Genomic DNA, 25064 nt, shown 5'->3' with positions numbered 1-25064 from the left:
TTTTAAAAACATTGTAACATTTTTGTTTTGTATAAGTCTTTTTTTTTTCTTTTGTGACAACATTGTTGCTTTTGTTTAACTTTAAAAGCAACATGCTAATCCCTGCAGCGTTAGCCTCCCCGGCGCTATTTCAAGCCGAAGTCGGCTAATATTCCGTGAGCGCAAACTGCTGAATAAAACAGCAGAGTTCCAATGACAGACACTAATTCCGTGACAGTGTTTTGCTTTTGGGCAAGGGCACGGTTGGGGTCATCCCTCTTCGTTTCCTGACGAGTGGACTGACAATCCCGGAGGGGGGGAAACGCGAAGATAAAAACGCGGAGTAGCGCGCGGACGTGCGGGGAGGAGTCGAGGTGTCACCGCGTTGCTCCCGAGGGTGCCTGCGCCCAATCTCGGAGGCCTCTGATTAAAGAATGATTTATAGGGGCCAGTCGCAGGGCCCCCCTCAGCAATCCGTCTCGTGAATGAGATTTTTTCCCCGCAAGAGGGCGGGTAAATCAAACCTCGGAGCGAGTACGTCTACGCAGGCTGTGATTAAATGTTATAATCACCTCTGCTGAGTGTGCAAGCTTGTGTTTTCTGCTTGTTTTTTTTTATTTTATTTATTTTTTTATCAGGGACATTGAAGCTTTAAATCAGTTTACCCTGAGTTTGGTTACAGGGCTTATGGTTTATTTTCAGCTATCATAGACTGCACAGTCCCAGTGATGGTTTTATATGAGAAAGATTGCTCTAGCAGTAACCACTTAGGTAAGTCACTCTCATACACACTAGTAAATCACTCTTAAACACACTAGTAAAACACACTCTCACCCACCACTGAAATAATCTCATACTCCTGAAATGGTCTCATACGCACCTGTAAATCAATCTCATAACACTAGTTAGTCAATCTTATACACAATCATAAGTCACTCTCATACACACTAGTAAATCACTCTCACACACACACCACTGAAATGATCTCAAACACTACTGAAATGCTCTCATACACACCCGTAAATCACTATCATGCACACTAGTTAATCCATGTCGATCGCTAGTACAACACTCACATACCACAGAAATGATCTCAAACACTACTGAAATGCTCTCATACATACCCGTAAATTAGTCTCATGCACACTAGTTAAATACTCCCTAGTAAAATACTCTGTACACACTTGACAACACTCTCACACACTGCTGAAATAATCTCATATGCTCAACTGAAAAGAAATCTCATACATACTACTGAAGCTCTCTCGTTAACAGTAGTAACTCACTGTCATACACACTTATAAAACACTCACACACACTACTGAAACACTTATACACTACTGAGACGTCATATGCTGCTGAAATGATCTCATACTACTGAAATGATCTCATAATAGTGAAATGCTCTCATGTAGACATGTAAATCATTCTCATAACACTAGTTAGTCAATCTCATACACACTCGTAAGTCACTCTCATTCACACTAGTAAATCGCTCTTATACACACTAGTGAAACACTCTCACACACACAACTGAAATCATCTCAAACACTACTGAAATGCTCTCATACTCACCCGTAAATCACTCTTATGCACACTTGTTAATCAATGTCATACACACTAGTAAATCACTCTTATACACACTAGTAAAACACTCACATACCACAGAAATTATTTCAAACACCACAGAAATGCTCTCATGCACACCCATAAATCACTCTCATACACACTAATTAATCTCATACTCCCTAGTAAAATACTCTGTACACACTTGTTAAACACTCTCACACCCACTACTGAAATAATCTCATGCTCAACTGAAAAAAATCACATACATACTACTGAAGCTCTCTCATTAACAGTATTAACTCACTTGTCATACACACTTATAAAACACACACGCAAACTACTGAAATACTCATATGCATTATTGAACACACACTGCAGAAACACTTATACACTACTGAGACGTCATATGCCCTAGTAAATCACTCATATGCAATTGAGAAAGGCTCTCACACTATTAAAACTTACTACTGAAACGTTCTCACGCGCACTACTGAAATTGCATTACACACACTACTGAAACATATACATACTACTGAAACACTCTTTTAGGCAGTAGTGAATCACTCTCATACACATTTGTCAAACACTCTCATACAACTGCTGAAACACATACATTTATTTTATCCTGTGTGAAGCCTTCAGAGAAAAGTCTGGACACCATTTTTAATGTCATGAAAAAATGTATTTAAATTTAACCTCTTGAGTAACAGATGTTGTGCTGTTAAAAAAAACAACTAATTATTGTATATTAACTACTAGTCTTGTATTTTTTTTTTTCAGGTGAAAATATAAAGTTTATTTTTACTGAAATGTTCCGTTCAAATATGACTGTATTATATATAAAACACTTATCGAAAAGAAGAGTTTTGGACCAAATTGTATAATGCATTTATAATAAAAAGCAATATAAGTACAGTAGAAAGGGAAAATTGTTGATACCAACCACTTATTATTAGCTCTTGACAAAAATTGTTCATATGATAGTGGGTTGTTTTTTTCTGCTCTCTCTCTCATTTGTCTCGTGGCAAATTCCAAAAGCCACTTTTTCTTGCTGGCCACTGTGCCAGCGGCTTAGCTCGTTTGTCAGCACTAAGTGAGGCCTGAGGTGGGGGAGATGGGGGTTTGTGTCACCACTCTCATACGGATGATGCGCCGCAACTTCACCTCGCAGATGGATGAGCGATGGCTTCTTAGCAGAAACAATTCACGCCCACTCCGTAAAGCCAACACCCCTCCAAGCTCTTTTATTGACTGCCTCTCTTGGGCTCATAAATGGACCCAAGGGGACCACCAGGCTGCATCTAGTATCTGTTGGTGCAACCCTCTCGCAGGTGCAGATATTTACAATACTGGAAATGAGTAATCACTTATTTCCACACAAGCAAAATATATATAAATCACTCAAATGTACTTAAAATATGGCCTTTTGTCACTTGTAAAGCGTTGACTTCAATATCATGGCTTCATCACGTGGAAAAATAGCTGCTACAACAGCACAACCTACCGGTGAGACAAGGGTAACGCAATTCATTTGTGGAGCGATTCGGATTTTGAGGGACACTAAATGACGTTAATAATGAAATGCATCCATTTACTGGACAATATATTCGGTATACCTTCAACTAATGAGATCCAATATTATACCTTAAACCTAATAATGCTCATTTGTGATTGTCACTATAAGTGTACAGTTTGTTTACACTGTATATGTATGTAGTGTATATTTAGATCAGGGGTGTCCAAACTTTTTCATTTGAGGGCCACATACAGGAAATTCGAAGGACGCAAGGGCCACATAATGTTATGAAGAGAAATTGTATTTAGTCCTAAAAATTGTACAAATAATTTATTTGTGCTTTTGCATATTTAGAAAAATGCTACAGTATAAAAACCAATTCATTTTTAATATGGAAGTAGGGTTATTATAGTTTTTTTTTTTAATTTAGTTAGTTTTAATTGGTTTTCAGGGTGTGGTTTTTTTTTAATTAGTTTGTTCTTTAATCAATGTTTAGTTTTAGTTTAGTTAGTTTCAGTATTGGTTTTAGTTTTTTTTTATGTGTAGTATTGTGCGCAATTTTTAAAAAAACACCACGGGCACGACGTCATTATCCGGTTTATATCAAAATACATCTACTAAAAATCACATTTAAAATCATTCCCAAAGGCTCATGCATTAAATTAACTACCAAAGACTAAAACGAAGGACATTTTTGCTATAATTATAGTTTTATTTTAGTTAGTTTTGTAAACATAAAATGTAGTTTCAGTTAGTTTTCTTTTTTAAAAAAGCAAATTCGTTTTTATTTTATTTTGTTAACGAAATTGTTTTTTGAATTTTTGTTTTTTCGTTAGTTTTAGTTAACTAAAATAACCTTTAATAGCACCTGTGTTTTTTGACACCCTCCCTTCTTACTTTGACCATCTCCAAACATTTTTGTTTTTATTTTATCTGAACTGAGTCAAATGCCATTTTTAGCATATGTCGCGGGCCACTAAAAAATGGACGGCGGGCCGCAAATGGCCCCCGGGCCGTAGTTTGGCCACCCCTGATTTAGATCTTCAAAATTTACATAATGGTTAACTTTGTGGGTTTTTTTTTTTAAATTTTTTTTATTGAGGAGCTCAATCATTTCAGTATTTTACCTTATAACATTTATTTTATCAACTAAATAGATGGTCATGACTTAACCCCATTGGATTAATTACTAATGATATTTCTGAAAGCATTTTGAATTGTAATTGGTAACAGTGGACACGGATGAATTCCACATGAAGAGACATCTCAAAAGGAACATTCTCACATCATCGAGGAATTTTCAAGAAAGGCGCTTCAGTGCACTGGATTATTATTATTTTTTTTCTTTAATCATTCTGCAGAAGCATGATCTATGAAACAAGTCCAACTCCTTTGGGATTTCTTTCTAAATCATATGCTGATCTCTATAATGTGCGAATAATGCCCTCACTGCGTTCTGCTGACTCTGGAGATTTGCCTGCAGAATCCCTTTGGGAGACGGACACATTCAGTTATCATTGTGGCGTGACCTTTATTTCGCTCCCTTGTTAGATATTCACATAATGTCTCTTTGTATGGCCGCATACCATTTTATAATAATATTATGTTACCTTAAATGTTAATTCTGTGGACCACACCTGATGAAATGACAGCAATTGTCCCTAGTATGGAGTCTTATGTGAGAATATTAACGCCGTCATCACATTTTGGTGAAGGAAGATGACTTCAACTTAAAATATGTTTGATTGAAAAAAGAAAACAAATATTGTAAGAAGGGCCTGAAGGTGATTGCAATTGCCAACTTAACCACAAGAGGGAAGTAAAGGATAAAAATATTTTCAAGACCGTAAGACCCTCAACATTCACACTGAATGAGTGTTTGATACAAGATTTTCTTCCTGTTTTTTTTTTTTTTTTTTTTTTTAATTGCTTCTTTTTTTTGGATTGTTTTTTAATGACAGAAAAAAAATCCAAAAAAACAGACAAAGGAGAAAAAAAAATACACACAAAAAAAACAGAAAAAAATACGATAAATGTGAAAAATCCAAAAACAGAAATAAATTCCATGACATAGATTGCTCCTTGACAACAGAAAAAGAGTATTTTGAAAAAAATTCTGGAAAAACAGAAAAAAATTCTGAACCCCCCCCCCCCAAAAAAAAACAAAAGAAAAAAACGACACACAATTCTGAAAAAGGGGAATCAAAGAGAACAGGAATTATAAAAATAAATAAATAAATAAATAAATTATATATATATATATATATATATATATATATATATATATATATATATATATTCTTAAAAACAGGGGAAAAAAATCTGAAAAAAAAAACACAAACAAAATTCCGAAAGACAGAAAAGAAATCCCATAAAACAGATTTTTCCCAAAAAACAAATTAATCCAAAAAAACAAAAGGAAAAAAATATCCAAAAAACAGAGTAAAAGTATTCTATAAAACAATAATTAAAAAATCTGAAAAAAATTCCCATAAACAATGCACAAATAATTTAGTGCAACATGTGAATACAATACGCTTCCATACAATTCAGTTCTTGTGATAATATATGGTATGATATAAAAGACAAAACAATTACATCATTCATCTCTACTTGTGTAGTCAACTGTAATTAATTGTTCTATTTGATAGTATTTCTTTCTATTAGAGTTGCCATGGGAAACTACAGTATTTTGTGACAGCAACTATTGTATATCTTGCGTCACATGTAACATGTACTCAACTTAATTCAAACCCACAGACACACACACGCACACACTTAAGTGAGTTCTCTTCTCCCAGACAGGAAATGATGTCATCTCTCCGTCTCCAAGGAGATGGAGGCAGTTGCTAAGATACTGTGACACCAGGGTTTTTCCTCACTCTTTTCTCTCAGCCTCACATATATTGGCGCCAGCCACTAAATGTATACTTTTTTTTTTTTTTTCCAGGGGGTTTGGAATTGATGGCCGTGAGTCCGGCCCCCTTCCGTCCAAACCTCCCTTCACAGTGTGAGCCGCACCTCTGTGGTGCTATCAGCATGCCACATATGTCTCGGCGCGCTAGCATGTCTCTGCCAAATCCTCGTCGCCCTCCCTCTCCCGACGCCGCGTTAAGTTGAAGCCATTTGACAATCCCCTCCTCTGTGCGCTTCATGTACTGATGACACGAGCAATGCAACCATGATGTTTATTTATGGTGAACAAAACGCACGGCCGTGTCGTCCTCTCCTCACAGATGCTCAAGGGTGCCCGCGAGTACACGAGCCATACATGCATAAAGGGGGGGGGGATATCAGATTCAATGTGCAATGACACAGTGAGGACACGGAGTGGAAAGCAGAGGGGGGGGGGGGACTTGGCAGGGGCGGCGTGGAGTCATTTTAAATGGCGTGGCGGCCGGGGGATGGGAGGGGGGCGGAAGGGATGCTGGAAGGCAAAAAGATGTACACAGAGGAGAGCGAGCGCTGAAAGGCGGCCAGGTTGGGACGCAGGCCGGATTGTGAGCTGAGATTTCAGCGAGGGTGGGAAAAAAAAAAAAAAAAAAAAGAGGAGGGGGAACAAGGGAAAGGAGGAATATCCTCTGCACCGCTGTGTGACTGGAAATTTAATAGAGAGAGAGAGGAGGGGGGAGGGGGGGAAGGGGTGTAGGGGAAGGCAAAAAGGCACAGAGACCTCATTGCTGTGCGGCTTTCAGCAAAAAGCAGGCGCTCGTGAACAATACTCACTACGGCATTCACGGGGAGGGGAAGTGCAAAAGGGAGGGGGGAGGAGCAAAGGCGAGGGGAGGGGGCAGGGGGGGGCATATCTCGGGGCTCTTTGGGAAACATAACCGGCCTTCTGCGTCCTCTGACCTTTCGGTGCGGGCTAAGATGGGGCGAAGACAGTGAAGAGGGCAGTCAAAAACTGATAAGAGGGGAAATGTGGCAAATGTGCACATATACAGACATAAGGAGAAGTCAAGTCAAAAATTACATTACGTTACATTCGGATTAATTGTTAGGCTCTGGATTTGGATTCCAAAAACGCAGAGGCAAATAAGATTTTAACTCTTTATTCGCATAACGTCGAGAGGCGTACAACAAACTTGACTAGACGAGAAAGAATGAGAATGCATCGAGAATCACGAGATGCTAAACTAACTTGGTCTGTGGAGGTGCACAGAGGAACAGAGGAAATAAATCCAACAAAACACACACTTATCAAACAGGCTTATATAGACAATGAATCAATCTGATTGGCTGTGGCTAGACATGTGGATAACAGGTCTGACATGGAATTATCTGATTGGCTGTTGACCAGAAAAAGAGATTAAAGATTCCCGACATCACTTAGCTTGTGATAGAATTTTACCAGTTGAAACTAGATGCTGGTTACATCAGTTCAAAACAGACACTTGAACTCACGGTCATGACCCAAACATAACCCTTGCATGACCCTAGTCACGACAGTAAACATAACCCTTACATGACCCTAGTCACGACAGTAAGCATAACCCTTGCATGACCCTAGTCACGACAGTAAGCATAACACTTACATGACCCTAGTCACGAAAGCAAGCATAACCCTTGCATGACCCTAGTCACGACAGTAAGCATAACCCTTGCATGACCCTAGTCACGACAGTAAGCATAACCCTTGCATGACCCTAGTCATGACAGTAAGCATAACACTTACATGACCCTAGTCACGAAAGCAAGCATAACCCTTGCATGACCCTAGTCACGACAGTAAGCGTAACCCTTGCATGACCCTAGTCACGACAGTAAGCATAACCCTTACATGACCGTAGTCATGATATTAATATTGTGTTTGTGGAAAATGAATTTAGCAGCAAAATCTGCCTGTTTATCCATCCCAGGGGGCGGCCATTTTGCCACACTCTGTCAACTGAAAATGACATCACAGTCGCTCAGGTAATGACCATAATTTTTTAAACTTTATTTCCCCTTTTTAATGGTTCACCCTTTTCAAATATAGTGGATCTAAAAGGTCTACACACCCCTGATCAAATGCCTTTTTTTTTATGTGCTATAAAAAACAAAAACAAAATCTACAACCCCATTCTAGCTGAAAATTTGGTGGTAACTGTTGCCTGCTTTTTTTTTTCTTTTTTTTTAAATATATTATTATTTTTTTTAAACTGTTCATAATTCCCTCCACCTAGACTCAGGCCTGATGCTAACACCACCACGTTTGGCTGTATGTATTGTATGTATTGTGTTCCTTTGGTGATATGCAATTTTGTGTTTGTGCCAACCACCTTTTGGAAGCATGTGACCAAAAAGTTCAATCTCCAACAACTACAAAACCTCCCATATGCATTTGGGAGATAAGTATTTGTAAAAGGTAGCCAGGCTTGGATGCTTTTTTTTTTTTTTTTTTTTTTTTTTTGGGAAAGATAGCACAGCCTAAACATGAAGAAGCACCAAACAGCAGCCAGTTACTTGCCAGAAATTCCTGCGATTTTTTTTTTTTTTTTTTTTAAACGACCTCTTGGCTTGACTTCTCTTCTTCAGAATTTTGGCGGCACATCCAGTTCTTCATAATGTCACTCTTGTGCCATATTTCATCCGCTTGAGAAGGACTGTCTTCAACGTGTTCCATTGTATATTTCATGCAATGGAAATCCTTTTGTACCTTCTCCTCACTGATACCTTTGAAGAATGAAATCCCTCTGATGCTGCGGAAGTTCTCCGCGGACCATGCCTTGCGCCGTAAGATGTGCCTACAAAAATATCAGTCAAACATAGTAGAACAGGTGAACTTTATTTTGAGGTGATTTTTTTTAATTTTTTTTTTAATTTGGGGTGAATCAGAGGCGCTTGGTGTGTTTGAATGTGATTGATTCATTCAGCTTTATAATATTAAAGACGCAATGGACTATTTTGAGTTTATCTCTTGTTACATACCAATCGCATCGTCCTATAAGGATTCTCTATACCGTGTGCAATGGATCTTAGTACCAGTACCGTTTTGGTCCACTGAGACAAATAATCACCTTGTCCAGTAATTAGCATTACATTAGCGTAGCTTGTACCTTGATGGACAGAAATAGACTGTCTCTTGTACCCCATTTCTCGACACTATGGATGTCTTTTCTAGCTTGATAGTCAGAAATGAGCAAATCACATTTGGAAGTGGACTTCTTGTAGGCTGAAATACTGTCATTTTTAGTCATTCGGCCTGATACTGATACCCGGTATTGGTACTCGCCCATCCCTAGTAAATATATTTCTGCCATGTTTCATGTAAATGAGTCACTTTGAAAACTGCCTGGCTCGTTTTGATTGGTCAAGTTACATTTGAAACAGTCATGACAGGTAATGGATGTAATTGACATTGGCTAAGAATTAAACTTGCATTCAAAAGACAGATTCTTAAAAAACAAAAAAAAAACAAAAAACATTGCGTTCAGACATTCTAAAAACACGGGTCAAAAATAACCCAAGTTGGAAAAAACAAGGGGCCAACTCAACTTTTTTGGTTATTCAATTGACCCAAAAAGTTGGGTCAAATCAATAACCCACAAAAAACCCTCTAAAATTGGGTTATTTTGTGGGTTATTAATTCATTTAATTTTACCCATCTTTTTGGTTTGAAGTCAAAAACTTGGGTCAGTTCATTTTTGACCCAGTACAATTGAGTTATTCGATTTACCCAAAAATTTGGGTCAAATGAATAACCCACAAAACAACCCAACAAATTGGGTTACTTTGTGGGTTATTGATTTAATTTCACCCATCTTTTTGGGTTAAATAACTCAAAAAGTTGGGTCGGTTCATTTTTGATTAAATTCAATTGGTTTATTCAATTTACCCAAAAAGTTGGGTAAAATGAATAACCCACAAAACAACCCAACAAATTGGGTTACTTTGTGGGTTATTGATTTAATTTCACCCATCTTTTTGGGTTAAATAACTCAAAAAGTTGGGTCGGTTCATTTTTGACCCAATTCAATTGGGTTGTTCGATTAACCCAAAAATTTGGGTCAAATGAATAACCCACAAAACAACCCTACAAATTGGGTTACTTTGTGGGTTATTGATTTAATTTCACCCATCTTTTTGGGTTAAATAACTCAAAAAGTTGGGTTGGTTCGTTTTTGACCCAATTCAATTGAGTTGTTCGATTAACCCAAAAATTTGGGTCAAATGAATAACCCACAAAACAACCCAACAAATTGGGTTACTTTGTAGGTTATTGATTTATTTTCACCCATCTTTTTGGTTTAAATAACTCAAAAAGTTGGGTCGGTTCATTTTTGATTAAATTCAATTGGTTTATTCAATTTACCCAAAAAGTTGGGTAAAATGAATAACCCACAAAACAACCCAACAAATTGGGTTACTTTGTGGGTTATTGATTTAATTTCACCCATCTTTTTGGGTTAAATAACTCAAAAAGTTGGGTCGGTTCATTTTTGACCCAATTCAATTGGGTTGTTCGATTAACCCAAAAATTTGGGTCAAATGAATAACCCACAAAACAACCCAACAAATTGGGTTACTTTGTGGGTTATTGATTTAATTTCACCCATCTTTTTGGGTTAAATAACTCAAAAAGTTGGGTCGGTTCATTTTTGACCCAATTCAATTGAGTTGTTCGATTAACCCAAAAATTTGGGTCAAATGAATAACCCACAAAACAACCCAACAAATTGGGTTACTTTGTAGGTTATTGATTTATTTTCACCCATCTTTTTGGTTTAAATAACTCAAAAAGTTGGGTCGGTTCATTTTTGACCCAATTCAATTGGGTTGTTCGATTAACCCAAAAATTTGGGTCAAATGAATAACCCACAAAACAACCCAACAAATTGGGTTACTTTGTGGGTTATTGATTTATTTTCACCCATCTTTTTGGTTTAAATAACTCAAAAAGTTGGGTCGGTTCATTTTTGACCCAATTCAATTGAGTTGTTCGATTAACCCAAAAATTTGGGTCAAATGAATAACCCACAAAACAACCCAACAAATTGGGTTACTTTGTAGGTTATTGATTTATTTTCACCCATCTTTTTGGTTTAAATAACTCAAAAAGTTGGGTCGGTTCATTTTTGACCCAATTCTATTGGGTTGTTCGATTAACCCAAAAATTTGGGTCAAATGAATAACCCACAAAACAACCCAACAAATTGGGTTACTTTGTAGGTTATTGATTTATTTTCACCCATCTTTTTGGTTTAAATAACTCAAAAAGTTGGGTCGGTTCATTTTTGACCCAATTCAATTGGGTTGTTCGATTAACACAAAAATTTGGGTCAAATGAATAACCCACAAAACAACCCAACAAATTGTGTTACTTTGTAGGTTATTGATTTATTTTCACCCATCTTTTTGGTTTAAATAACTCAAAAAGTTGGGTCGGTTAATTTTTGACCCAATTCAATTGGGTTGTTCGATTAACACAAAAATTTGGGTCAAATGAATAACCCACAAAACAACCCAACAAATTGGGTTACTTTGTAGGTTATTGATTTATTTTCACCCATCTTTTTGGTTTAAATAACTCAAAAAGTTGGGTCGGTTCATTTTTGACCCAATTCTATTGGGTTGTTCGATTAACCCAAAAATTTGGGTCAAATGAATAACCCACAAAACAACCCAACAAATTGGGTTACTTTGTAGGTTATTGATTTATTTTCACCCATCTTTTTGGTTTAAATAACTCAAAAAGTTGGGTCGGTTCATTTTTGACCCAATTCAATTGGGTTGTTCGATTAACACAAAAATTTGGGTCAAATGAATAACCCACAAAACAACCCAACAAATTGTGTTACTTTGTAGGTTATTGATTTATTTTCACCCATCTTTTTGGTTTAAATAACTCAAAAATTTGGGTCGGTTAATTTTTGACCCAATTCAATTGGGTTGTTCGATTAACACAAAAATTTGGGTCAAATGAATAACCCACAAAACAACCCAACAAATTGGGTTACTTTGTGGGTTATTGATTTAATTTCACCCATCTTTTTGGGTTAAATAACTCAAAAAGTTGGGTCGGTTCATTTTTGACCCAATTCAATTGGGTTGTTCGATTAACCCAAAATTTGGGTCAAATGAATAACCCACAAAACAACCCAACAAATTGGGTTACTTTGTGGGTTATTGATTTAATTTCACCCATCTTTTTGGGTTAAATAACTCAAAAAGTTGGGTCGGTTCATTTTTGACCCAATTCAATTGGGTTGTTCGATTAACCCAAAAATTTGGGTCAAATGAATAACCCACAAAACAACCCTACAAATTGGGTTACTTTGTGGGTTATTGATTTAATTTCACCCATCTTTTTGGGTTAAATAACTCAAAAAGTTGGGTTGGTTCGTTTTTGACCCAATTCAATTGAGTTGTTCGATTAACCCAAAAATTTGGGTCAAATGAATAACCCACAAAACAACCCAACAAATTGGGTTACTTTGTAGGTTATTGATTTATTTTCACCCATCTTTTTGGTTTAAATAACTCAAAAAGTTGGGTCGGTTCATTTTTGATTAAATTCAATTGGTTTATTCAATTTACCCAAAAAGTTGGGTAAAATGAATAACCCACAAAACAACCCAACAAATTGGGTTACTTTGTGGGTTATTGATTTAATTTCACCCATCTTTTTGGGTTAAATAACTCAAAAAGTTGGGTCGGTTCATTTTTGACCCAATTCAATTGGGTTGTTCGATTAACCCAAAAATTTGGGTCAAATGAATAACCCACAAAACAACCCAACAAATTGGGTTACTTTGTGGGTTATTGATTTAATTTCACCCATCTTTTTGGGTTAAATAACTCAAAAAGTTGGGTCGGTTCATTTTTGACCCAATTCAATTGAGTTGTTCGATTAACCCAAAAATTTGGGTCAAATGAATAACCCACAAAACAACCCAACAAATTGGGTTACTTTGTAGGTTATTGATTTATTTTCACCCATCTTTTTGGTTTAAATAACTCAAAAAGTTGGGTCGGTTCATTTTTGACCCAATTCAATTGGGTTGTTCGATTAACCCAAAAATTTGGGTCAAATGAATAACCCACAAAACAACCCAACAAATTGGGTTACTTTGTGGGTTATTGATTTATTTTCACCCATCTTTTTGGTTTAAATAACTCAAAAAGTTGGGTCGGTTCATTTTTGACCCAATTCAATTGAGTTGTTCGATTAACCCAAAAATTTGGGTCAAATGAATAACCCACAAAACAACCCAACAAATTGGGTTACTTTGTAGGTTATTGATTTATTTTCACCCATCTTTTTGGTTTAAATAACTCAAAAAGTTGGGTCGGTTCATTTTTGACCCAATTCTATTGGGTTGTTCGATTAACCCAAAAATTTGGGTCAAATGAATAACCCACAAAACAACCCAACAAATTGGGTTACTTTGTAGGTTATTGATTTATTTTCACCCATCTTTTTGGTTTAAATAACTCAAAAAGTTGGGTCGGTTCATTTTTGACCCAATTCAATTGGGTTGTTCGATTAACACAAAAATTTGGGTCAAATGAATAACCCACAAAACAACCCAACAAATTGTGTTACTTTGTAGGTTATTGATTTATTTTCACCCATCTTTTTGGTTTAAATAACTCAAAAAGTTGGGTCGGTTAATTTTTGACCCAATTCAATTGGGTTGTTCGATTAACACAAAAATTTGGGTCAAATGAATAACCCACAAAACAACCCAACAAATTGGGTTACTTTGTAGGTTATTGATTTATTTTCACCCATCTTTTTGGTTTAAATAACTCAAAAAGTTGGGTCGGTTCATTTTTGACCCAATTCTATTGGGTTGTTCGATTAACCCAAAAATTTGGGTCAAATGAATAACCCACAAAACAACCCAACAAATTGGGTTACTTTGTAGGTTATTGATTTATTTTCACCCATCTTTTTGGTTTAAATAACTCAAAAAGTTGGGTCGGTTCATTTTTGACCCAATTCAATTGGGTTGTTCGATTAACACAAAAATTTGGGTCAAATGAATAACCCACAAAACAACCCAACAAATTGTGTTACTTTGTAGGTTATTGATTTATTTTCACCCATCTTTTTGGTTTAAATAACTCAAAAATTTGGGTCGGTTAATTTTTGACCCAATTCAATTGGGTTGTTCGATTAACACAAAAATTTGGGTCAAATGAATAACCCACAAAACAACCCAACAAATTGGGTTACTTTGTGGGTTATTGATTTAATTTCACCCATCTTTTTGGGTTAAATAACTCAAAAAGTTGGGTCGGTTCATTTTTGACCCAATTCAATTGGGTTGTTCGATTAACCCAAAATTTGGGTCAAATGAATAACCCACAAAACAACCCAACAAATTGGGTTACTTTGTGGGTTATTGATTTAATTTCACCCATCTTTTTGGGTTAAATAACTCAAAAAGTTGGGTCGGTTCATTTTTGACCCAATTCAATTGGGTTGTTCGATTAACCCAAAATTTGGGTCAAATGAATAACCCACAAAACAACCCAACAAATTGGGTTACTTTGTGGGTTATTGATTTAATTTCACCCATCTTTTTGGGTTAAATAACTCAAAAAGTTGGGTCGGTTCATTTTTGACCCAATTCAATTGGGTTGTTCGATTAACCCAAAATTTGGGTCAAATGAATAACCGACAAAACAACCCCAAAAAATGTGGTTGCTTTGTGGCTCATTAATTGAATTTGTTGAATACCTCAAAAAGTTGGGCTGGTCCATTTTTGACCCAATTTGAGGTATTTTTGACCCAATCGTTTTTAGAGTGCACGACTCCTGACACTAATGTTGATTGGTTCACTTTGCCGGTTAAAATAGAGGAAAAATAGCTAAATAGCAGCAGCCCTTCTTCAGAACCACAGTGACATGTAACACGTCCAGTTTTATCCTAATTATTCCGTTTTTACTTTGAATTAAGCACGTCGTATATCAAGTCGCCCAATAGTTACTTTCTAATCTTGGCAATTTGCTCGCTTGAAAGCCTCAACTTGTCCTTATGTGTTCCATAAACTGAGTCATGACTAAAATATGTGTCAGCATCATGCTCTTTTTTTTTTTTTTTTTTTTTTTTTTTTTTTTTTTAAAGGACAACTCATGCGGATGAAGTGCTCCAATGGCTCCATGACTGCAGGTGTAGCCATGAGAGGCGCATCTTAAGCTGCTCTTAGTGGGATTCAGAGAGGGCAACATGCGAAATGTGCGTAAAGACGCGAGAGGGAGAGAAAAAAAAAAACACCTTGTGCGCAGCCTGCATGCGCGCCTTTCTCCAAGGATGACCAGACACGCGCATGCATCCTCGTCCCCTTCAATCCAATGTGATCATACTAACATCATCGTCTCCCTGTGGCCTTTAAACTGATTTCCTCTCTCTCTCCTTTCCATTTTTTTTTTTGTCGGCGCGGATTGTGTTCATCTGTACGCTGCTATCATCGCCACCGCCGTGCGGACCCCCGCGTTGCGTTGGCGCTGCGGAATAGCCGACAAGACGAACAAGAAGAGGGCAGCTCTCAGCCCGGGAGACAAGCCAATCCATTTTTTTCTCTTTTTTTGTGTGTGTGTGTGGGGGGGGGGGCGAAAGAGGGGGTGGTGGTGGGGAAGACAGACAGGACCAGACAGACAGACGCTGATGAGGATGTCGAAGGGAAAACATCGACGTTAAAGACTCCCGCAACGCTCCAAGGTAAGCGCATGTTCGTGCAGGTGTGTACATTTTTGGAGAGGAGGATGAAATGGCCGGCGCGGTTGATTTACATTTTCCGCGACGCGCGCGCGCGCATCCGACGAAGACGATCAGGTGGCAAATTGTGCAGAAGCCGCAAAGATGCATGACAATTTAGGAGGAGTGAATAATTAATAAAGTGGCGAAATAAAAAAACAACCACATTATATAAGCACATTTCGTTGCCTTTAAAGAAAAGATGGAGGGAGTTGGGGGTGTTTTTTTTTTTTTGTGGGTGCAGTTGTCATTAAGCGCGAATGGGTGCAAGCCATTTTGTAATGCAGCATGTACAGAATTAGGCCTATTCAGAATTTCAATTGCGTTCTAGAGGAAGGTGCGCAGCTGCATAGATGAATAAGGCCATTCTGTTCCATCACTCAGCTTAGTATTTTGATTTTCTTTAAAAAAAAAAAAAAAGTCTCATCATTTGTTAACATTTTGCCATGAAAACGGCACCGGATTCCCACGTCCTGAATCAATCTAGTGTTGTCATAGTTACAGCAGATGATGTTGGCCCTGCTGCACCTGTGTCGCTTTGTGTTCATGCACACCATCATCTCATCAGGGCCTGGCATGGACCCCCCCCCCCCCCCCCCCCCCCCCCAAAAAAAAAAAACAACTCACACTATTTTTTTTCACCCCCCCTTTTCCTTCTCTCCTCTTCATAAAGCTTAACGACTGTGTTGTGGAAAAGCTTGATACAATCACGCCGTGATTGGTTTGTAGCAATTGGTCAGCAGCTTGCAGCTAATTTGTCTTTTCACGACTGAGCGCTCTCTCAGGCCTGATCGAATAATCAATACCGACATTGTTGCAATCTGCTCTCAACACCAAAGAGCAACAAAGATTAAAAAAAAAAAAAAAAAGACATACAACCGTTGAGAATTGGTGGGGAAAATACACAAGTGTCAGCAATGTCATGATTCAAAAACCTCCTCGGGGGAAAAAAAAAAATGACTCAGTGTAATATTCTATACTTGAAGAGCATCTCATGAGATATAATTCGCCTCATATGGTGGAGAGATTGAAGATGGCATGTCAAGGCAACAGGCTTTCAGTGTCAAGGTCTCTCTCTCTCTCTCTCTCCCTCTCTCTCTCTCCACACAGTGAAAGGTTTGTTACCTTGTGTGGTCCTTAACATGTGAATAATGTGTTTTTGCTCCCCCAAGGCTGTGGAAAGAAATCACACACCAAACCAGAGCCGCTTAAATAGGCCTCGTGTGCGGTAGAGCACTGAAGTAGGAAATCAAAGATGATTATTTTTTTTGCCTAAAGGAAAAAGACATTTTGACTATTTTGGTACTTTTAATACATAAAAATCCCCCAAACAATGACAGATAATTTTAAAGAAAGGCATATATGCATTTTAACTTCACATACATGACATTAATAGCAAATTTCTATTCCACTAATTTTTTGTAGCTTAAAACGTGCCCTGTGATTGGCTGGCAACCAGTTCAGGGTATACCCCGCCTACTGCCCAAAGCCAGCTGAGATAGGCTCCAGCACCCCCCGCGACTCTTGTGAGGAATAAGTGGTCAAGAAAATGGATGGATGGATAATCTTAAAAGGGCCACAAGAGGGCGGCCAAACCCAGTATCCCTACCAAAAAAAACAGACAAATAAAAAAATCCACAAATGTTTTTCTAACCCAACGTTGAGTCAATTATTTTGACCCATTAGATTGAGTTGAAGATTGGATTTGGGCGGCCTAAATAATATCTGAAGCGGGTCACCATTTTTGACAGTTTTGTTTAGTGGCCTAACTGAAGCTGTAAATTGAATGGAAAATTTTTCGTAATCAAGTCATTCTTTCCTTATATATAGTAATGCTGCGTTCTCACCAAATCCGAAAAGGTGAACTGGAACGCTTCATTCGCGAGCGTTTAACCGCGTAGAGTGTTTTTGGAACGGTTGCTGCTCATTCGCGCTTACCGGAGCCGAGGAGGCGTGTCCCTCGGTGAACAAGGAAGTGGAGCACTTTAGCGAGTCAACAAAAAGTGAGCACCGCCAACTACTTTCACTTCTCTCCTGGGACTAAACAGCCGTGGCACTATTTTCTCCTTTTTTGAGGTACGTGATAGCACTTTCGCTTTTTTAGTGGCAATCGGGCGGCCAGCATTTGAGCTAAAAAATAGCTTTGGCGTTAATAATTAGCACTGCTGCTAACTCGGTACAGTTCAAAAGCAAGTAAACAGACTTTCTTGATTATCGTTCTGTGACGGCTGGCCGTGTTGTTGCGCTCGGTGTCAAGTTAGTGTGATGGAGATTGTGGACCAAAGTGCAGGGAGGCAAACGAGGCGTGGCAGCGGTTTTAATTGAACTCAAAACAAAGTGCAACATAAGATACAAAGTACAAAACAAAGCAGGGAATAAAATTACTAATGGTGAAGACAAAAGGCAGGACTCTGAGGCATGGAAAACAGGGCAAGACTGAGGACAAAAACCGGCAGCATGACAGGAAAAAAAAGACATCGACAGCAACAACAGTAACAACGATGAACCAATAAGAACTGAACGGAAAACAGGTGACTAAATACACACAGACTAATTGACAATGACTAGACACAGTTGGGCAAGACAAGACAGTTGGCAAGGGAAGCTGATTGGTGGATACACTGGGAAGGGAAGACACGCAGGTGGACAAGGTTAACAACAAACCAGAAAGCAGAAACAAACATGACAAACTCAAAAACCCAACAAAAGTAGCAAAATGCAACGAAACGCCAAAAAAGTTCAATTTTTTGAACTTCGACGAATGTGCGGATTTTCGTCGCGAATGTGCGGATTTTCGCTGTTGCGCACCGCGTCCCAACGCGCGAAACGCGTCCTCCGCGCCGCCCCACGCACTTTCGTTCCGTTGCGCGCGAACTCCATTGATTACAATGCAAACGCGCCGGCAAAACGCCCCCCCGGCTTTTGGTGAGAACGCAGCATAACGGGAATTTTTTATTTTTTTTTTTTTACCCGTTGTTAGATGCTGTCTAATCCTCAACTCAATGTGCTGGGTTTAAATTTCAAATAGGCGAGTACTGATACCTTATTTCAAGGTATCGGTACTTGTGATGTCGCCCTCTTGTGGCAGTTTTATGATGATGAACTAGTCATTAGAAATGAGAAGAATTAATTTTATGCAGTTTTAAGGGAAAATGCTATCATTGGATATGTAGGCCTTTCTTTAAAATAATCTTTAAAAATAACCTTATCTTATTTTTTTTTTAAATAGTAAGGTATCGATCGGTCTGAAAAAAAAAAAAAAAAAAAAAAAAAGTGTTATTGAACATCCCTAGTATAAATAACCCAACATTGACTTTGAAGCTAGTGCTAAGTTAGCTTTTTGATAATCCAGTATATCATATCTGTTAAATTGTATTAACTTAATTAATTTAAAATATAAATAACTCTCTGTTGAATCAATTTCTTCCTAGCCTCCATTTTGGATCTTGTCATATTACAAAGTGTTGCCTGCAAAAGCATGCAGTAAAAAGGGCAATTACATACTAGCACCTCTCTATTTGTGTTGTTGACAGTTTGGTGTGGTTCTATACAGTGTGTGCGTGTATGAGGGTGTGTGTGAGACTGTGAGAAAGTCTGTGGGATGTGCAGAGCATCTGAAAAAAAAAAAAAAAAAAAGTCTATTTTTAGCAAACACACTCCCTCATGAATTTCCTTAATAGCTGCTATAACAGTTCTCAGCTATGTTTTATTCCACAAAGACTGATGTTGACCTTGTCGATATTATAATGAACCATACACTCTCGTTTGGATTCTTTCTTAATCCTCCCACCAAAACGCGGACGTAATATATGAAAGCATACGTTGATTGTATGTGACATCGAAGCGCAGCGGAGCTTGTTATGCGTTTTGAGTGGCAAACGCTCATCAAGCGCCGCTAAATATAATCATGTAGAATGGGGCGCCGGACAGTAAAAACACAAGATGGTGAGTGAGCAGGTTGCCACAGCAACCGTGTTTCTAGGAGCCCATGCGTCGTCGCCGCATAGGAGAGGAGACGCAAAAACGCCGCCATTGGAGCGTGCCAAAAGCACCGGTTGTTCGAGAGTAAAAATATGTGCATCTGTAATGTATGTTCAACACGGCCGGCTTATAAGAGATCGTGGGAGTCGTAATGTCTCGAAGACGACGAGGCGCTTTCGCTCTTATCGTGAGGGGAAATAGCCCGAGCGGTTCTAAATTTAGTGAGTCTGCTGATGCTTGCAGGCGTTTTCTGTTTCCCAAAAAGTGCACGACGGCCTCGCAAGCAAGGGCAACGGTTTTGCTAGGGATGCATATCGGCGTGGGTCTCGCGCTCGGTGTCTTGTTCGGTTCATCGGCTTCAGCGCCAGGCCTAATTGCGTGTTGGTTTATTGCACGCAGCACATGCGGTCAATAATAATTATAACTTAATTGCCAGTACTACGTGAGGGTACCATTTGTTAACTCGTTAATAGTGTTGTGTTCTTGCTTTCATGATGGATTGCAAGAATCGCCGCAGTGACCTTAAGTGTAGATTAATCCTGCGGGCCTCACATAATTCCATCCCTATAATACAAAATAATCTTTCAAACAGGATGTACCGTATTTTTTTTGGACTATGAGGCACACTTAAATTTCTTTTAATTTTGTGCTTTTATTATCAGGTGCGCCTTACGGATGGATGTCAGCTTTTCACTTTAACTTAATTCAAATTCCTACTTATTTGCTTTACAAAAAAAATACTTGATCCCGGCGTGGATTGGGCGCCTCCGGTTTCTCACTAACATACATAATCTAGTTTAGTATTATAGTAACCAAGTTAAAACTCAAGAATGGGAACAAATACTTTAAGATTCAGCCTAAAGCAGGACATTTTCTGGACTACTTATATAAAAATAAAGATGAAAATTTAGATTAGATCTCCAGGGACCACCACACCACGGCAACGTGCTGTTTTTTTTTTGCGGCCATTTCAGATAAGTTCAAGAAAATGGCAGCTTACTGTCTAGTTGTGCTACGGGCCATAATTTGAAAGACACTTCTTCACAAGTCAAAGCCTGACCTTGCTTGTCTCCAGCAACAGGACATTGTCATATTTTCATAATTAAATTCAGTCCTGGGCATCCTTGCATGAATGTGTTAGGCTAATATCTCAAAGCTACGGCACTGTGCATGACTTGACCTCCTTTCTTTCTTTTTCTCCTTTTCTCTCTTCTTCCACCCTCTAGCCCCTCCTGCCACAGTGAGAAGAAACAAACAACCTCTGCAGAGAAGACGCTTTCCGGAGCAAAATCCCTCCCAAATATAATTTTATACTAATAATTGTCATGGGAACAAAAAAGGACATGCTTTCTTAAAATGACATGCAAGGAAGAACAAGGTGCTTGGTAGTCAAAGAAGCATGAGCAAAGTAAAATAAGAATCTATTAATGATAGAGTCTTTAATATAACATCAGACCCGTCTTTCTAAATTATTAAGCAGTCGACTTGAAGGAGGAAAACAGCATAAGAACATAAAATATGAACATAAAAATAAGCACTTAAAGTCCCCTGTTAGGAGGTGATTTATAACATCATACAGCAGTAGGGGTGGGTCATGACTCAGTTGCCATGCGTGTTGTCATGGTGACCAGCCCCTGCACCCCTTCCCCCCTCCTCTGGTTGGTCCACCTTTTGTTGTGGTTCCACAACCATGGACCGCAGCTGACAGAGGCAGCACCCCCCTGCCCTGTCCCCTGTAGCTGCTCCAATCAAGCGAGCCGTGTCATCTGCACCAGGAAGACTCTCGATCAAGTCCCGGACAGTATTTCGGAAAACACAAGATACCTCAATCTACAAGAGAACACAATTCAGGTGAGCGCGGCATCACATTGGTGCTCAGTTCATATGTTTTGACAGGAGGTGCTACAAACATGCCTCCGTGTTTCTGTTTCCACACCAGGTGATCAAGTCTGACACCTTTAAACACTTGCGGCATCTGGAAATCCTCCAGCTCTCCAAGAACCACATCCGGCAGATCGAGGTGGGAGCGTTCAATGGGCTGCCAAACCTCAACACGCTGGAGCTTTTTGACAACCGTCTCACCGTGGTACCGTCGCAGGCCTTTGAGTACCTCAGCAAGCTAAGGGAACTATGGTTACGAAACAACCCCATCGAGACGCTGCCGGCGTTCGCCTTTCACCGCGTCCCCTCTTTACGCCGTCTCGATCTCGGGGAACTCAGGAAACTGGATTTCATCTCAGAGGCGGCCTTTGAAGGTCTGGTCAACTTGCGGTTCTTGAATCTCGGCATGTGCGGCTTGAAGGACATCCCCAACCTCACCCCGCTCGTACGACTAGAGGAGCTGGAGTTGTCAGGGAACCAGTTGGGAATCGTCCGGCCGGGATCGTTCCAGGGCCTCGTGTCACTTCGGAAGCTGTGGCTCATGCACTCCAAAGTGTCAGTCATTGAACGCAACGCTTTTGATGACCTCAAAAACTTGGAGGAGCTCAACCTATCACACAATTCACTTCATTCACTGCCTCATGACCTCTTCACGCCTTTGCACCAGTTGGAGAGAGTCCATCTTAATCACAACCCATGGGTGTGCAACTGTGATGTCCTTTGGCTCAGCTGGTGGCTTAAAGAAACGGTCCCGAGCAACACCACGTGTTGTGCCCGATGCCACGCGCCGCCGGGTCTGAAGGGCAAGTACATTGGCGAACTGGATCAGAGCCATTTCACCTGTTACGCCCCGGTCATTGTGGAGCCGCCCACAGACCTCAACGTCACCGAGGGCATGGCCGCCGAGCTCAAATGCCGCACGGGAACCTCCATGACCTCGGTGAACTGGTTCACTCCGAACGGCACCCTGATGACCCACGGATCGTATCGCGTCAGGATCTCGGTGCTCCACGACGGAACGCTCAACTTCACCAACGTGACCGTGCAGGACACCGGGCAGTACACTTGCATGGTGACCAACTCAGCTGGCAACACCACGGCCACCGCTGTGCTCAATGTATCCGCCTCCGACCCCAGCAACAGCTACAGCTATTTCACCACCGTCACTGTGGAGACAGTTGAGACGGTGGGAGGAGGGGACGATAAGAACTCTGCAAGACAGTACATCAATGAGACCTTCATAGATTTTCCTAATCCTACTGTTGAAAGAGGGGTCTTAGACGGCATCACTATCACCCCTTCTCTCTCTTCACTTTCCTCACTGTCCCCACGAGCAAACAGAGCCACAGATAATGCAGTGACTGTGTCCCTAATTGATGTAACGAACATCCCCGGCCTGGATGATGTCATGAAAACCACCAAGATTATCATTGGCTGCTTTGTGGCCATTACGTTTATGGCGGCCGTAATGTTGGTGGTCTTCTATAAGCTGCGCAAGCAACACCAGCTGCACAAGCACCACGGCCCAGCCAGAGCCATCGAAATCGTCAATGTGGAAGACGAGATCGGAGCCGGCGCAGGAAGTGGTATCTCAGGCGGGTCCACCATGAATACCGGCAGCGGCGGCGAAGGAACCCTAAGGATACATCATCCCGAAATAGTTACCCTGCCCAACATCGGCCGTTCTGATACGTTGAACCATTACTACAAGACTCATCACTTCAACAACAACGTGATGGGCCTAAGTATTGGTCCCGACGGAATGGGGTCAGGAGGACTGCACAAGAACCAGCAAGGCCAGGAGATCCCCATCTCCTGTACCCCCGTCCCCATCTCGACGTCCAATCTGCTGGTCTCCTCGGGAAACGGCACCAACACCAACCCGAGTCCAATGTCGCCGCCTCTGCCGATGTCTCTCCCGATGCCTACCATGGGCCTACACGGATCGATTAAAGGTTTCATGGGCCAGAACCAGAACCCCCAAATGGAGCCGCTTCTTTTCAAGGGAAACTCAAAGGAAAATGTCCAGGAGACTCAGATCTAAACGCGCCGGTGGGACAGAGAGGGGATTCATGTTGGGTTTATGCTCGGAATCATTAGACACTAGAGTGCATTGACTTTACACCAGGAGATGGGATAGACGGGACATGGCGACACACAAACACAAAGACTCGTCCGTAATGGTGTACTGAGCCAAGGATTACCACAGTGGGCCACTTGTGTTTGTAGTAACGCTCATGGCCAAGGAGATCGAGGAATGGACTTTGCTACAATGTAAATCTGTGCCAAAGCAAATGTTTTTTGCATTTTCTCCAAACTGTGTTGTCAAAGGGAAAAAAAACAAAACAGAAACAAGTCTTTGGGAGTAACCGGCCCCTAAATCATTGTTGGCCCGGAGAGATGGAAGACATGCACACTAGTACTTACCAAGCTGAAGATGGCAGAGATTACGGAGATATGAAATCCGAGAGACATTTTTCTTCTCAAAAAGAAGCCACACTTGCTCTGAAGTGACTCAAATAGACTTTCCCAAGGTGACAATAATGTAGGCATAACTAGATGGACAAAAAGGTACAGTGCAGTACAAACTACTGTGAAAAATCCACAAATTATATAAATATATTTTCATTTAAATATGTATCATTGCAAACTCCGACGCAGAGATATTTTGGGGTGGATGCATACGCCGGTAGAGTTTGTTTCTATGTGATTAACGAGGGGGCAGAGATGGGGGGAGGTTGGTTATGATACATGTTTTCAGTTTGGCTACTTCTCAGAGAACATAAGGGCTCAATTGCAACACTCATTGTGAATCTTTGAATTGGCTTCAAGTCTATTTAGGTTGTAGTGCAGTAAACGCAGATCTCTGTTTGACAAACTTCTGTCTGTTGCTTCAGTAGTACTCATTACAAATTTTTGTGTTCCGAGGGTGTATTATGTATTTTGTAACAGCCAGCTACTTGGTATTTGAATCGTATCAATTCTGACAATGCCATAATGTTCCAACTAATGTTTCACAAACAGGGAGCGGTATTCCCATGCAAAGACCTGTACGGCTAAAATAAAGTGTTGACTTATATGTGTTATTTCAAGCAGATCCGTAGCCAGGAATTTGATATGACCTCCTTGCTCATGGTGACTATAATCATGCCATAAACGCCATCATGACGACGTTTCGACATCTCTCTGCAGCCACATTGGAGAAGGGATCGAACATCCGACCGAGGATGATTAGAGTGAATGGAAATGTACAGTATATCAATAATAACAATGTCTGGTTGTATGACAATTGTAAGAACTGCATTTTTACAGTGTAACTTTCATATGTTCGATGCCATTTGCGCTTCTCGCGTTTCAACTATGTATTTCTTTATTTTTGTTAGTTTGATATAATGTGTACAGTTGTCTAGCCATGTATCATTATGTGTGAAATAAATGAATCATATATTG

The 25064-nt window shown here is 39.8% G+C and overlaps 1 protein-coding gene across 1 annotated transcript; it reads left to right on the top strand.

The window, feature by feature from the left end:
- Nucleotides 1-15601: 15601 nt before the first annotated feature.
- LOC144004969 (leucine-rich repeat-containing protein 4B-like) lies at nt 15602-25064 on the top strand. Its single transcript, XM_077502731.1, has 3 exons — nt 15602-15716; nt 20960-21584; nt 21673-25064. Exons 2-3 carry the CDS (start codon nt 21342-21344, stop codon nt 23656-23658), a joined length of 2229 nt encoding a protein of 742 aa, XP_077358857.1. The 5' UTR covers nt 15602-15716; nt 20960-21341; the 3' UTR covers nt 23659-25064.

The sequence above is a fragment of the Festucalex cinctus genome, chromosome 17 (genome assembly GCF_051991245.1).
Source record: "Festucalex cinctus isolate MCC-2025b chromosome 17, RoL_Fcin_1.0, whole genome shotgun sequence".
Classification (NCBI taxonomy): domain Eukaryota; kingdom Metazoa; phylum Chordata; class Actinopteri; order Syngnathiformes; family Syngnathidae; genus Festucalex; species Festucalex cinctus.
Note: the sequence above shows the minus strand (reverse complement) of the source record. Positions and strands in the feature narration are given on the sequence as shown.

Bases quoted from the DNA above. Each gene is read 5' to 3' on its own strand.
- LOC144004969 (XM_077502731.1), top strand. From the start codon at position 21,342: ATGCGTGTTGTCATGGTGACCAGCCCCTGCACCCCTTCCCCCCTCCTC. The intron at 21,585-21,672 runs GTGAGCGCGGCA...TTTCCACACCAG, and splicing joins TACAAGAGAACACAATTCAG to GTGATCAAGTCTGACACCTT.